The 15,714-nt window shown below is 42.9% G+C and overlaps 1 protein-coding gene across 1 annotated transcript in view; it reads left to right on the top strand.

Moving 5' to 3' along the window:
* Window positions 1-15,714, top strand: part of Slc9a9 (solute carrier family 9 member A9) — a 521,462-nt gene that overhangs the window by 431,283 nt on the left and 74,465 nt on the right. The window contains exon 14 of the mRNA XM_028758965.1: window positions 1,413-1,492. Within this exon, the coding sequence (XP_028614798.1) occupies window positions 1,413-1,492 (80 nt within the window). The remainder of the gene's footprint in view (window positions 1-1,412; window positions 1,493-15,714) is intronic.

Genomic DNA, 15,714 nt, shown 5'->3' on the forward strand with positions numbered 1-15,714 from the left:
GAGAGAGAGAGAGAGAGAGAGAGAGAGAGAGAGAGAGAGAGAGAGAAAGGGAAAAAGGTTGACGTGTTAAGGCACTGAGGCATCTGTACTCATTGTGTTGCCATGGAATCTACATCAGGATCAGAGGAACAGTGGTATATCAAGTATCACATAGGAAGCTTTAAATTTTGAAACTAGAGACCTCAACACAGAAAGATGTTGAGTTTGGGTTTGGGTTTGGGTTTGGGTTTGGGTTTGGGTTTGGGTTTGGGGTGAGTCTCTGCTGCAAAAGATAACTGCTAAGTAACAAAGGGACACTCCTGCCTTCTCTGTAGTCCCATTTCTTGGAGCTGTAGCCTTTGCTGGTAAAGATTTCACAGAGCAGAATGTAGCTCTTCATTGATATCAGCAACGGAACTGGCTGGGAAAGAGCAACAAACAAGTTAAATCCAGAAAAAAAAATCAAACCATCCTGGGCTTGGGGAAGGACTGACTTTAGTGTAGTGGGCAGGATTTCCATGGCCTCCCATACACTGTCATTCATCAGAACAATGCTCATTGGACTCCAGATCAGCCAAGTCATAGACTAGTTTAAAGTTGAAATTCTGGGCCCAGACAAAGAAGAAAATTCACACTAAGTCCAGTATATGTGGCCATCACAATTGAAATTGAGTAGAATTCACTCTCTTTAATATGCAAAATTAAATGCCGATATCAGATGCTCCCAAAGATCCATCTTACCGCAGTGCAAGTATCTTTAGCATAAGATCCATCTTTCTGCAGTGCAAGTATCTTTAGCATAAAGCCTTTCCATTGGCCCTCTTTCTTCTGTCTCTCTACTTCATGCCGTCAAACACATTGTGTTTCTCTTTTGTCTTTGTTTCCCTCTCCCTTCCTTTATGGTGCTTGGGGGCTGGGGAGTGTGGTGAACAATCACATCTATAGTTCTTAATGGCTTCCCATCAGGAAGGTCTCTTTGAACTGTTTCTAATCCTAACAGAAAGGTATCAAAAACCAATCACAGCCTTTAAGAGTGACCTATCAAAAAGAAAATGAGCATAAACCAAGGTAACAATTATAAGGCTGTTATTTAGTAATATCTCACTAATCCATAAATAAATGACACCCAGATCTGACTTAAGTGGACTGCTATGTTCCCACAGCAGCCTTACAACAGAAGCAGCTTTGTCACTGATGGCCAAAAGTGACATCTCTTAGCTATTTAATAAAATTGAGATGATTAAGAAAGCAAGTGCTGAATTGTGCCAACCACTCTCGTCTACACAGAAAGATCTCTGAGATAATTTGAAAACCCTCTCACCATTAAGATGAACATGTCTAGACTTTTTTTAATGTTTCTTTAATGATGTAGTTAAATTGGATTTGGTTTGACACATATTTAAGATGTACCATTTTCTATGGTCTCTTTCCAGGAAGCAAATAAGTTGGATAAAAACACGACGAAGACAGAGAGTGCACAGCTCTTCAGGATGTGGTATGGATTTGACCACAAGTATCCTTTGTAATTAAAGTCTGGCAGTTTCTCCTGGGGGCAGGCTACTCTGCATCCCTCATGGAGGAGTGAGGCCTGCATCCTGAGGACCACACAAAGGTAAAGTAAATCCACAGGCAAACTTACACCAAGGAGTGATTTCAAAATCTAGAACCATGGTGGACCATGGCTGAAATGGTAGACAATGGTTGAAATAGCAGAGTGAACTCTCTGTGTCTATGGCGTGTGATGTTTTTTGTGGTGATCTGGTATTTTCTAATGTCAGATAGCAAAATCCTATACTGCTGAGAACTTATCTATTTTGTTACATAGAAAGATCTTAACTTGGCTAGAGATCACCTGCTTCGCTGAACAGTCTCAGTGGCCTTGGCAGTCTCTGGCTGGTCTGATGGCCTTGGACAGGACCCAGCTACATCTAAATCCCAGGAGCCCACTGTATACCTATGTTTCCTATGTAAAATGATGGGCTAGGACTAAAAATGAATGAGCTGAGGACTGGGAGTCGGCTTCGTCATAGTACAAAATAGCACCACTCTTTAATTTCCCCTCAGGAACACTGAGGTAAACTCCTCTGAAAAGCATTCTTTTTTTTTACATTACTACCTATCGCTGTGAATGCAGCTGCTCAGACATGCTGCCATGTGAGTTTGAGGGTTGAAATATCAGGCTGAAGTGCCTTGCCCTGTAGAAGCAAGCAGCCCATGGCTAATCCAGTCAAGAGCACCATGCAAGGGAAAACAAGACAATTGCCGTGAACTGAAGGTATTGGGTCTTCACAGCTGGTTTTCTACAATGACAAAATCCCTCTCCTTTTAGTAAGAAAAAGTCAGTACCTGAGTGATTAAAACCCAAAGCAACAATTAAAGCCACAACATGTCAATGGGAGAGGGAAAGGTAAGATCAGAGAAAGGATCTTTTTTTTTGAAGTTTGATAGAAGTCAGCAAATGGGTAAAGAAGAGGAAGCTATGCTGGAAAGACGTGAGGCAGTGTGACAGATCATAAATTCACATCAGGGATGAAAGGAAAGCAGATTGGAGGAAGGCCCAGAAATTAGAAAGGAAGATTAAGAAGGAATGAAGAAAAGGCAAGAAGATGAAGAGGTAAGCAAAGGGATGTACATGTGCAAACTGGAAAACATCCCTGTGGTGCTCGAGCATCGCATGGTACTGTGGAGGGCAAGGCTTGGAACTTAGTTCTGCTTAGACTCATTGCTCTCCTGTCTGTGGCCAGATGTCTTTCCTCATACCAGTCCTGCATTTGTGTGGGCAGTCCAGGTTACCACTCGGCAAAGGGTGGTGCAACCTCTTGCTTGCTCTGGCCTCATTAGTTATCTGGAGCCTTCCCGGTCTTTAGGGGGATTTGTAATCTCGGCAAGTTGTTGCAGGCTTATACTCCTGCTGAATTTCTCTTCCAGAAACAGGACTGGCTCCTGCCATTGATTTCAGTCTCTGATAACCAAATTTATAGGAAGGTGTGAGAAATGATTGAAGCAAATACCTAATGAAATACACAGCTAGGAAATGGGAAATCAGAAACCTGGTATGAGGTTTGTATTTTCCTCCTCCAAATTCTGAAAGTGCTGTGAGGCAGCTTTGCAACGGAGAAAAGGAATAAAGTAGAAAAATTAACTTGGAGACAAGAAAATGAAATTTGGAACCCACTCAAATTTTTCTGCTCCAAGCAGTGGCTCTAAATTTAGATGATGTCATAGTTTTTAATCTCACTTTCCACCAAAGGTTTATTTCCATACGATTAAGGACAGCCTAGTCGAAATGAAAGCAGATTTATCCTCTCTGTAATATCTCTCTGCGTTGCAATTTGTCCTCCTGTGCATTCCTTCTGGAAACTGCAGTGCAGCCATCATTGCACGAATATATATTTTTTTCATACAAAAGGGGGTTGTGCCATAGTTAAGGGCTGAATTTTACCTGGAGAGGAGCATACCAACCAGTTTCAACTCTGCGACCTCTTGATATAGGCATCTTTTTAGATGAGTTATGAATTTAGCCTTTACATTCACCCTGTTGGTCACTCTACACCCTGTTGATGTCCCCGTAACCTTAACAGGTTAGGCCATGCCAATCATTGCCAATGTAGGGCAGTCCCTCACGGAAGTCAGGTTGCCTAGCCTTGACCAAAGGAAATGTTGGATGCTGATAGAAATGGACTATATAGTGTGGAACTGTTGATAGTTCATTTCTTTAAAATGCCATCATGTGGTTAAAGCAGGATAAAGAATGTTTGCTTATTTTTATAGTACTGAGGGTTTAAACTCAGGAGCTTTCACATTCTAGACATGGGCTCTACCACTGAGCTACATATTCCCAGTCCCCCTCCTCCTTTGTATATATATTGTTTTTAAATTTTGAGATAACATCTTACTAAGTTACCCATACTGGTCTTGAACTCAGTCTATGGCCCAAGCAGGGCTTGAACTTGCCATCATCCTTTCTCAGCTTCTTACTGAGAATTCCTGACAGAACTGAGAAGGTAATTCAATAAGACACTTACCTAACATGAAAAGTCCCAAATTTGATCCCTAGTTCCATAAAAAGGGAATTTTTGATAAGAGAAAAAGAATTAACTAGCCTTCAAACACACCTGAATTAGATAGAGTTCTCCAAGAAAACAAGAACCACTGTTGGAAGTAATTTCTGTATGTTTATATGCATATACAGACCCATTTCAAGGAACTGGTTTGTATAATTGTAGAAACTACCAAGTGTGCAATTTGAAGGACTGATTCTCAGCCCAGGAGCTGGGTAGCTGCTAATGCTGTAATCTTGAGGCAGAATCCTGCAGAGAAGCTTAGTTCTGCTTTCAAGGCTATGTGACTAATTACAGGAGGCCTAGTGGATAATTTATTATACTTAAAATCAACTGATTGTACATTCAACCCTATCTACAAAATGCTTTTGGCAGCAATATCTAAGCTGGGGTTTAATTGACTAGCAAGGTACACTCTTAGAAAACTAGCCATTAGAGTCCGCAAACCCATACAGTTGATGCCCAATGTTCAGACTCGAGAATGGCTTGTTATTTCATCAGTATTAGCAATAAAGCAAACCACTGGGGCTCACATAATTTTTTTTGTTTTACTTCTCCATGGCATTAAGCAATTCATATGTATATTCTCATAAAAGTTTTCCTCAAAATTACAGTGATTGGGGAGGGGGCGGGTGTCACACAAATGCATATTTAATGAAGATAAATGCTGGCCAAGCAGAGTACAAGGAGGGGGCTTTCCATTTACTTTCTTCTCAGGCTCTACAGGAAGTTGCAGGAGGGGAGAGTTGAGAGTACACATGAAGAAACCATTGGTTAGCCTTCTATATTTCGAGGTTGGCCCCAGTACAGTAACCTGGATTCTCCTGTTCAACTGTGTTGTTGGAAGCCTCCGGTGCCAAAATTGATGATTCATGATGATCTCATTACAATTCAACATGGGCAACAATTCTGAGTCATGCAGCAGAAAGATGAAATTGAGACATAAGGGGCTAGTCAGCGAACAAATGCTATGGAGCCCCAGGGCACCAGCAGGCAGTGCACGTCATGGATCTCACAGTCACTCTTGGTTAGAATTCTTATCCTGGTTCTTGTGACAGAAAGCCAGACTGCCGGATCACTTGTAGAACTAACATCACATCACAGCTGGTAACATTTGAGTCCCTGATTCAAACCTAGGTCTCTCCAAGACCCTAGATCGATGTGAATGATTCTTACTCTACATATACTACTCCATGTCTCACGAAGTTCATGAAGTTATCCTTCAGACAAGGAGTTATCCTGATCCCCCACCATGTAGTACACTCACCTCTCAAATACCTGTTGACAATAGTCACTTGATATCAAGGTTAGAAGTCAGTGCTGGTCAGACTGAGAACACCACCATGAGGGAGCTGCTAAGTTTCCAAGTCATACCTTCAAAGTTTGGACTTGACATAGAACACAATAGAGAAGTCAGAAGGTGTGAGGTCATGGCTTCAGTTACTGGCACCAAGAAACAAATCACATCTTTAACTTTTCAGGAGCAGAAAGCCAAGGGACTATAAGTACTCCAACCTCCTGAGAGTATAGATTCGGTCTAACCAAGCTCAAGGAAGCAGAAATGTAAACCAGACATCAAACTTCTGGATTTCCATGTGTCCATGGGGTGGAATGTCCTGTCTTAGCGAGAAGACTAAAGTTACAGCCTAGCCCCATGTGTCCAGCTGGCTGTCCCCTCAGACTGAAATGCCTCTATCCTTCCTCTCTCTTACTTCTCTTGCCTGTAGGACCTTCCTGGCTGGATTAGCAAGTGCCCATGGCATTCACTTAGTTTTTGTCTGCTTTATAATTTTCCTACAATAGTACCTTCCAATATACTATGTAATTTGTTTTAATTGCCTCCTCTGACAAGGATATATTCTTTCTGGAGATGGAGATTTGGATCTGTTCTTGTTCTGTGGTTGTTCTTTTAGCATAAAACAATGCCTAGCAGGGAGGGAACTCCCACTCAAGAAATATTTGTTGAATGAATGAATAAACAAAGAATGAATGAATGAATGAATATCAAACAAGCAACAAAAAAGAAGGCAATGTTTTCTATACAGGGCACCTTCACTTCAGATACTGAAGTAGCAAAATGTCTATTAATTATCTGAAGGTTACTAAGTGAGCCTTCAAGCAGGTCAAGGACAAGAGGTTATTATCTAGGCTGCCCCATGTAGACACCTACCCATAGCCCCTTTAACTTATTTCTCTCACTATTTGGACATAGACAAACATACAGAGCTGGCCTGGATTCCAGGTATTTTAACTGGTCTGAAGTCTATGGTGGGTTTCCTTTTCCCTCGTCCCTGCCATACATAAGGAGAAAGAAATGTGTTTTGTTTGTTTGTTTGTTTGTTGTTTGTCTCATTAATTTTCTACTGTAAGCACTGGAATTTTGCAACTCATTAATAACACAGGAGCTCAAAATTTCATGGCTAAGATTCTGGTTAAATTAAGGTGATTATCTATTTCATACAAGGGAGGATTATTTTTATGGTTGAAAGCAGTCTAACCTCTTAAAGGATAAACTCAAATGACCCAGATATTGCATGTAGTCACTTTATGGTCCACTACTCAACTGAACTGCTATGTTCAGTCTGGCCCTGGCTTAGAAGCTGCATCTGCTGTGTAGGTGACTAAATACATCTTATCCCACCATTTACATGCTGGCTTTATTAAGACCAAACTCCAAATTTTAGAACCACCTATCAACCTCTGACAATCTCATATAATGAGCAGCTTAGAAGCTAAAATTGATGCATCCTTATTCATATTTTAAGACACTGCATAGAATTATTTGCTTAGTTTCAGGGCGTTACAGCTGGTGTGGGAATCATGCATGCTTTCTTCGTGACTAATGGTCCTGCTGGGCTGTCTGCTTCATTGAGTCTTTTTCTATTCCGTCATTTATCATCGTTCTCCTTAAGCATGTGTATATATTAGTCCTACAAAAGCGAATGACACAAGATAAAAAATGACCTTTTCCAAAATAAAAAGGGCAGCATAAAATCATTTTTGAGCACTTCTCCTGTGCCAACATTGACGAGCATAAGAACTTAGTGTGTACTTGCCCAAATTTTACATGGTACGAAGAATGCTCAGAGATAACAATGAGTTGGCAAATTGTGACCCAGTAATAAAATTTCAAAAAGCCATGTGGGCAGATACCTCCCAGAGGCTCACAGGGAGTACCGCAATTAGGGGGTGTGACCTTGTTGGAGTAGGAATGGCCTTGGTGAACACAATGTGTCTCTAAGGGTAGGCTTTGAGGTTTCAGATGCTCAATCCAGGCCCAGTGGCACTCTCTCTTCCATGTCTGCCTGTGTATCACCATGCCTCCTGCCGTACTGATGATGGACTAACCATCTGAACTGTATGCTAGCCCCAATTAAATGTTGTCCTTTATAACAGTTGCCTTGATCATGGTGTCTCCACACAGCAATGGAATCCCTAAGACACTCACCAGATACTCACCAGATGAAAGGCCCATTGCAGGATCGTGCTGTGGCTCTTGTATGTTCCTGCTGGAAAGAACTCCCTGTAACCCTGAAGTATGAATGGTTGGGACTCCACTCCAGGAGAAGTAAACTTTGTGTATCTTTGTTGTTCTCCCACATTATCTGGGACCACATATTTAGACAACTTAAATGAAACAGTATACTAATCATAGCTGGGGAGTTGCAAAAAAGAAAAAAAGAAAACTCCTAAAACTTGACAGAATGCTTTCTATCCCACACAGTCACACTAATGTTGAATCCTAGGTATGAAAGAACCTGTGCTTTATAAAGGCTGAGCCCAAAGGAGGGAAAGGCTCATCTGAGGTGTCTAATGTTGCTGATGGACCTAAATCCAATAACATAGTCAATTCAATGTGCCCAACAGAACCCACGGCTCCTGGTTCATCTCCTGAGCTCTGCTATCTTTGATGTGTGTGAGATGCTATTGCTGCACGTGTGTCTGGCACTGTTTTTAGTAATTTTAATGTCATCATTTCTTTAGTAGTTCGTTAAAAGTTTTACCAATCTAGGGGTGAGGTACATTTTACTTTAATTAGTGATCAAGAAAGGTAGCAGAAGCTGTAAGTAAGATATTAATGAGTACCCACTATGTGCCACTTGACACAGTAGGTTTCAGAGGCAAACGTGGTAGGTGGGCATGGTTGTCCCTCATGAGGTTCTGCTGTTCACCACCGTGTTGAAGTGAGTGTTGGCCCCAAATAGTTTTGAAATCATGAGTGAGAAAGAGACTTGGGGATAGTCACATGCAAAATGTAATCAGATGATCCCAAAGTAGCTTCAAGAAGCACCATAGTTGGTACATATTTGAGATAAGCAAAAGTAATCCACTTCCTGAAGGCTCCTGAAGAATGCCCACAGCCCTGTATCTGCTTCTCCGAGGAAGCTGGCCAGAAGGTGTATTCTTGCATGAAGCAGCAATTAGATGGCTGTCCTCCCCACCCCCAACCCCTTCATCAGTCTCTTGGGCATTCATAGGTGTCACTGTTGGAAAAGCTTGTGTCTAGCCCTTGACTTTAGTCATCAAAATACAACAAAGTAAAATTAACTGCAAGAAAAAGCCAGTGTCCTAGGCCTCTGGGCTTTCATGACTTTTTGGTGGAAGCAACACAAGGAACTTTGAACAGGGTAACAAGAACTGCCATGTTCAAGATATAAGGGGGATCTTCCCTGCTTCCTTCTCCCACATCATAGGATGAATGCATGGTATCCCTTATTTGGTCTGAGTTCATGAGAAAGCTGGCTAGTTATTAAAAGCCTCTTGCTGAAAGCAACCCACTCAGTAGCATCTCAGAACCAAAATAATGAAAACACTCATCGAGTGCTATTTTCTGAAGACCCTACAGACTGAAGATTTAGCCCTCTGAACTGTTATCTAAACACCACAGCCTCACACCCTGATTGTGAAAATCAGGGTCCAAAGATGGTGACCTAGTTTTCCACATCGGTCCTAGGGTTCTATACAAGCTTAAAGTCCATTACAATGTTTTTCTCTTTTTCCCATAAATATGTTTTAAATAATATCTCTATTAGACGAGAATGCTTTCTCATTTCATGTTCACTTTAAGCAAACAAAATGAAAATTGAGATTTATACAACTGTGAAGTCCGAACATAGCTCTTCCTTTTATAAAAAAATGATTCACAAATTCCTTTAAACTGTGACACCAAAGCAATCTATTGAGTATTTTCCCAATGTACAGCACTGCCTTAGACATCCCTCACGGGTTCATTCTTTGATTTGTTAACATAATTATCAACAGACTTCCATGGACCAGTGGGTTCCTAAGCTTCAGATGCATGGTGTGGACAAACTGTACAGAGCCTGTGTTCTAATATGGTTTTGTTTGAAGATTTCTGGCTTATAACATCCTTTTAGGAAGACATTTCTAGAATAAAGAAAGGCACACTCAGATGTCCCACTGTTACTTTTCATCAAAAAATAGAGAAGATCTGCTTTAATGGTCAGGTATTGAATCTCTACCATGACTCCTTTGCCTTTTGGCTTAAATCAACTACGATTTGCTGTTGTGGCCTACCCAGGACTAGTTACATAATGGTTTGGCTTGTTTTGATCGTTAGAAGAATTCACTTGGGGCACTTGGAGTGATGCTTAATAAATGGTAGAGTTCTGTTAACGTTACTACTTACTGACGGCCACAGATCTAAGAGAGCAGCAGCACCCAGTGCATCTAACACTCATTGTCACTTGGTGTCTGTGAGTTGCCCAACTGCCATTAGTTTATATCCCAGCATCAGTGTTCAGTTATAGCAGCAATATTTTAATAGTGTAAGGAAGACTTCAATCTCTGTGAGCAAAAGGCTTCACTTAGGCTGTGAGCCAGCTGTAATTCGCGTTCTATCTCCAGTCAGACAGGGGGCTAAGCTGCTCTTTTTTTTTTTCTCTATGCTACACACACAGTTGTTTCACATATAATTTTTCCTAAGTTACAAACCATCCTCCTATAGTTATTTTTTTTCTGAAAATTACACCACGGATAGCAATTCGGACTTGATAGAGAAGTGCAGCAATTTTTTTTGATTCCACAATGGAAGCAATATGAGGCTTTGATGATAATTATTCCTCTTGTACCTTCCGTGATAAAGGAAGTCTTTCAATTGCCTCTTGCAGGTGAAGCTGTGCTGTTTTACCATTAGCAATGCGATGTCAGATTGATGATTTCTAGGTTAGTACTGTGTCATTTGGTTTAAAAATATTCAAAGGAAAAAAATGGAACGTCTTTCAAAATCAAATACATATACTGCCTCAATGTTGCAGGTATTGAATTTCACTTTCATATTTTTTCTTCCTGCTGGGGGCTGGTGTCTTCTGTTTAAAATTTAATTGTTACTTAGTCACTCCTCAGCTGTGGCACCCAGGGCATATTCAAGTTGCCAACAAATTCATGAGCTACCAGAGGCACAGTATCAGCATGCATGGCTGCTGCTGGCTACACAGATTACCACCTGGAGGAGGCAGAGCCTGGTGTCTTTGGAAGACAGCAGTCCCTCAGCTCCTGTCTGTATATGAAGCCCTTGTAGAGCCCACACAGCAGAGACCATCCTTAATTAAGGTTTCCTTCACTGGGTGGAGATGTTGATGACACCCCCTCAGTGATGTTACACCACTTCATAAATGTGTGGACAAAGCTAACTGCACTGATGCTTAGCAGAGGAAGGGCTTGATGGAGTGATAATTACCATTCTTTCCATCATGTGGGAAAGGGTCCGTGGAGGAGCTGAGGTTTTCTAACGTGGAATTCAATAATGAGAAGGGAGCTTGAGCATTCTAAACAAGGTGAATAACAAGACAGAAAACCAGTGACAGATGCAGTTATCCATGGATAAAAGAAAGCTTGTAAGGGAGGGAGAATCAGAAGAAAGAGATGAAAGGCAGTCTATAGGGGACAAGCTAATTTCCAGTGAGGAATGCATTTAAGCCTTCCACAGTTACAGTTACTGGAAGAATTCTCAGCAGAATGTTTGGCGGTGCATGCCTTTGATCCCAGTGCTTGGGAGGCAGAGGCAAGTGGATCTCTGTGAGTTCAAGACCAAAGTTCTGTATGAGTTCCAGGGAGACCGTCTTAGAAAATGTGGGAGGGGAGGAAGAGGAGAAGGAAAGAATTATCTTACTGTTATTGATTTATATGTTGTCTGGTGGCTTGGGTGGCTTAAAATGAACCAAAGTGTCCTTCATTCATTCCTGTGACAGTCACTTATCAGGCACCCACACACTGAATACTTCCAGGATTGGATTTGGTTTCAATTTCTTCCTTCATAAAAAGTATAGACGTTTCACTTGCATTTTCTTGATTTTTCTTCTTTGGGGGCCAGGGGCAGGGTATATCTTAAACCTTCTTCTGAAGCCACAGAAGTAAAGGAATCGTTAGGTCCTTCCCATAGGGATGGAAGTCCCATACGTGAGAGCCCTATAAAGGGAAGCACTTTCCAAAGGCCTCACCTCTCAGTGCCTCTCCTGGAGGTTAGGCCCCGCCCCTCAGTGCGGCTCCCGGAAGATAGGCTTCAACAGCTGGCAGCACAGATAACTGGAATGTAGAGGGGCTGTGGAAGACAGAAAGGGTTGTAATCAGCAGCAGCTCTGGGGAGACAGGGAGAGCGCCAGGAGAGGACTTGGGAACTGAGTGGCACTGAGAACTCACAGGAGGCTGAAGCTATGAGAGGCCTCTGGCGGGTTGGCAAAATCACCAGCAGGTGTCAGGAAGTGAGACCAGAACATTCTCCATACACAGGTTGTAAGTCACGCATGTCAGGGGCAAGAAAATGACTTTCCTTCTTGAGAGCAGAAGAAGGCTTAAGCACAGAGTCACCTGGTGCCTTTAATATGATAACAACTAGTGACCAGGTATACGGATATGACAAGAAGAACGAACCTTTGATATAATAATAACAACTAGTTGACCGAGTTTACAGCAGCAATGCAACAGGAAGAGTGAAATGATCTCAGAGAGCTGTTTCCCAAACACCCACCAGTCTCCTGCTTAGGTAAAAGTTAGGGCAGACAGTCTCATTTCTACTTTGAATGACATGCTGGGGCCCTCGACGTGTATCCTAAAGTATAAATGTGTTAAAATACAAAAATATCCTTCCATGAACAGATCGAGTCTTAGATTTCCCTTAATGAAGATGATCCAGTGGTATAAGTAGTCCGATCAATGTCAAGTAGAATGCTTCCAAGCTAAAAATGCAGCCATCTGCCTGCTCACCTGGCATTTAGCTAGCAACCTACTCTCAGAAACTGCAGGATTTCTGACAGAGGCCTTAACTAACGCAACGGAAAGTGTATGGGTCAAAGTTCATTTTCAATGAAAAAGTTGCTTTTTGTTCTTTAGCAGGTGAACTACAATGTCACCAGCATTTCAGTCACACTCAGCCCCTAGGGCAGCCTGTTGCCTACAGTAGAGCTAATGTTGTTATCTTCATAAGTAGGGGAAGACGCACAGGGGAGTCACCCTCCTCCCAGAGGAAGCAGACACATCCTGAAACCGTTGCCTTTGACACCCCTTGAAGCTATTTCCTCAAAATACTTCCTTGAAATCCAGCAGCGTACTGGGTTTCATTGACGTGTTGCTTGTAAACACAGCCAGGACACAGGATGCTATGCGAGCCCATGCCTTTGCTTCCAGTGTGTGCTAAGGAACAGTCACCGGAAGGGTCTGGGACAGTTCTGTGCTATCCTCTCTGCTTTTCTCTAGCAACTGCCAACACTGTCCTCTCCATCCCAGGCACTGGCCTAAGCTTGGGTTACAAGTGCCTTTCTCTCTCCTGTTCCAAGTGCACTGAGTCATTCCGGGTCCTCCCAAGTGCTACATGCTGGAATCTGTCAGGAGAGGTTCAGGGTGCTAAGAGATGAAGGGTTCTCCAGAAGCAAGCATCCCACATCCACATCATAAGCGGCTCCACCCGTACAAGCTCAGGAGCTCGCTCTTTAATTGACTTGACCAATGTTTCCCGTTTTGAGGGGAAAAAAATATTCCCTTCACTCTATGTTTGAAGTCCTCGGGCCCTCTGTAAGCTACAATGCTCAGAAGATGAACATTATGGTAATTGGTAATTGTACAAGCACTTTGCAAACATCAAGTGCTTCATAAAGTTGAAATGCTACTAAATTCAGTGACAGGTTTACAGGCCTGAAGGCCTGCAGACACTCTATGCAGATAGAAACAAAAAAATGTATTACATTTTTATTATTTTTAAATTCCTGCTGATTTCCCAGTGTATCCAAGATGATGATGTGTACGTATATCAGTTTGCTCTCGGTCTTCAGACAAAGCCTTTGAGAAATCTTTCTCCCTGCATCTTTGGTTTCCACAAATGTCACATGGTCCCTGTGACATAGCCACCTCTGACCTTCCTGCAAGGAGCTGATGTCCTCTGGCTGGCCAAGACCTCCCCTTCCTGACCCAGCCTTGTCAGAACTGTTTGTGTTTCCAGTAGGAACTGCACCTAAATTCCTGCTGAACATGTTTCTCTTGTGAGTCTGGTCTGGTGCAAATGTCTAAAAATACTGAGGGGCTCTGGGAAGATTTTAGTTCGAGATTTTTCAAACTGCTCTTCTGGACTCCTAAGTAGGCCTTGCAATCAGTTTGGTAGGTTCTTACTCAGAAGTTTGTAGTGCATCAGAGTGCACTGCAGAATTAAAAATAAGTATTATTTGTGTCACTTGTTTCAAGGCATGCGTGTGTTTGTGCTTGGGTTTAAAAAAATATGAAAACAAAACAAAAACCATTCCTTGAAGTGGTCAGAAGTGGTGATGTTCAGAGGATTCTGGAAGCTTGAGCCCTGTTGGTGCCATGCCCTCTCACACCCTCGTGCAGGGAGTCTCAGGCTTTCCCCCAATTGTCTTAAGTAGTCAGCGAGTTAGAAAAGTTACTACACAACTTCCAAAGAGTACCCTCATCCCTTGCTTTTGGAAAAGTACAGAATTGATGCCTTCGAGCTGGACTTGGAGAGGAAGGTAGAATTTGACAGGTTCTGGGATGGGGAGGGTGGGAACAAAATGCAGTTCAAGGTTCTGACTTCTTAGATATGAAACCTCAGGCTCCTGCCTTGCTCCAAGCCTCAGCTTTTAAATTAAATGAGTGCGGTCACATTTGTCCTACAGAAAAACTATAATGTCCAGATGGAGCAAACAAAACCTGAACAAGTCAAAAGAACACTAAGTGCCTGTCTCTAGGCAAAGCCACCTTCAAAGAGAGGACAAAGAGGGGCATGGGTTATGTGTGCTTGGCAGGGAGGGAGAGTTACAGCCTGACACACTGAGGGCTGGTCAGTAGAGGAGAGACTCTAAGGAGCCATGGGTAGTGAAATTTGTAAAGAGTCTGAGCTCTGAGTCCCTGGGGGATTTTGTCCAGATGCAATTTGGGAGACAATGAAGAATCAGGAGCAGTGTAGACACAGGAATGACAGAGGCTGCTTTTTAGAAATATTGACCTAACAGCACTGATTTGGGAGAAGTCACAGGGTACCTAATTATGGTACTTAACTACCATAATTACCTAGCAAAAGCTAGGAAATTCTTGCTCTCAATCCTCAGGATTGGGTGTGGTATTTGTGGGAACATCAGAGTTACAGAGAGAAAGAGCCAGGCTGTAGGAAGCAGGGGTCCAGGTGACCGTAGGTGTCCAGCTAGATGATACCAGTCAGTCACAGACTAGGGGGAGGAAACTAGGAGGTGATGCCCCCTCTCACCCAGGGAGACTGATGTTTGATGAGCTCATGCTGAGCCAGCTCTTGGGAATAAGCAAGCCACTTGCCTCGCAGGTGGTATTCTCTAGTGAACTTGCTATTTCTCTTCCAGCAGCTCTCTTACAGAGGAGCGCTCCACAGTTAACACCCGGCACGAAGAAGAGGCAGAACATTTATTTCAGTATTTTGTGCTAATTCGGTCTCATCAACTTGTCTTCTGTCTGTAGACCTCACTGAAATTCACCTCAGGCTAACTCATGTTATGAATAGGCACGGCTGCACCACAGCCTACCAAGCCAAGTACAGACTCATTAGCCTGAGGCAGCACAGCATGAGTCAGACGGCTTGGTTCACACCATTGGCACTTACCAGCTATGTGATGTGTGTGTATGTGGAGAGGGACCTCTTGAACTCTCTGGACCCTGATCTATAAAATAAGGGTGATGACAATGACAATCTCTACCTTGCAGGGGCTGGGTGAGACTCCCACAACTGTACTCAGCATGTATAACAAGGAGCTTTGGGGTAGGGGGGCTATTATTACTCAAGGGCATGAATTGATATTGCTTCCCCATAACCACCCCACAGCCTTTCCCTTTTTCAATAGAAGAGCCTTACCTAGTTTCTGTCCAAATAGATGCTCTGCCAGAGCTGGCCTGGCCGATCCTGTCCCTTTAGGAGCAAAGCGTTCTTACTGCCCCTCTTTTCTCTGGATGTAGTAAAGCCCAGCTACATACTCTCCCAGCAAAATATCTTTGTTTCATCTCAACTTGGTTTGGAAAGGAAGACCAACATTCAGAGATGAAACTACTTGCTCTAGTCTTTCAAGAGCTGAGGACAGAGTATTGGGAAGAGAGAAGGAGGGAGGGAGGGAGGGAGGGAGGGAGGGAAGGGGGGAGGGAGGGGGGGAGGAAGGGGGCGAGGCGCCTAAAGGGACAGGATCGGCCAGGCCAGCTCTGGCAGAGCATC

This window comes from Grammomys surdaster, unplaced genomic scaffold (assembly GCF_004785775.1).
Source record: "Grammomys surdaster isolate TR1022 unplaced genomic scaffold, NIH_TR_1.0 126248, whole genome shotgun sequence".
NCBI classification, from domain to species: domain Eukaryota; kingdom Metazoa; phylum Chordata; class Mammalia; order Rodentia; family Muridae; genus Grammomys; species Grammomys surdaster.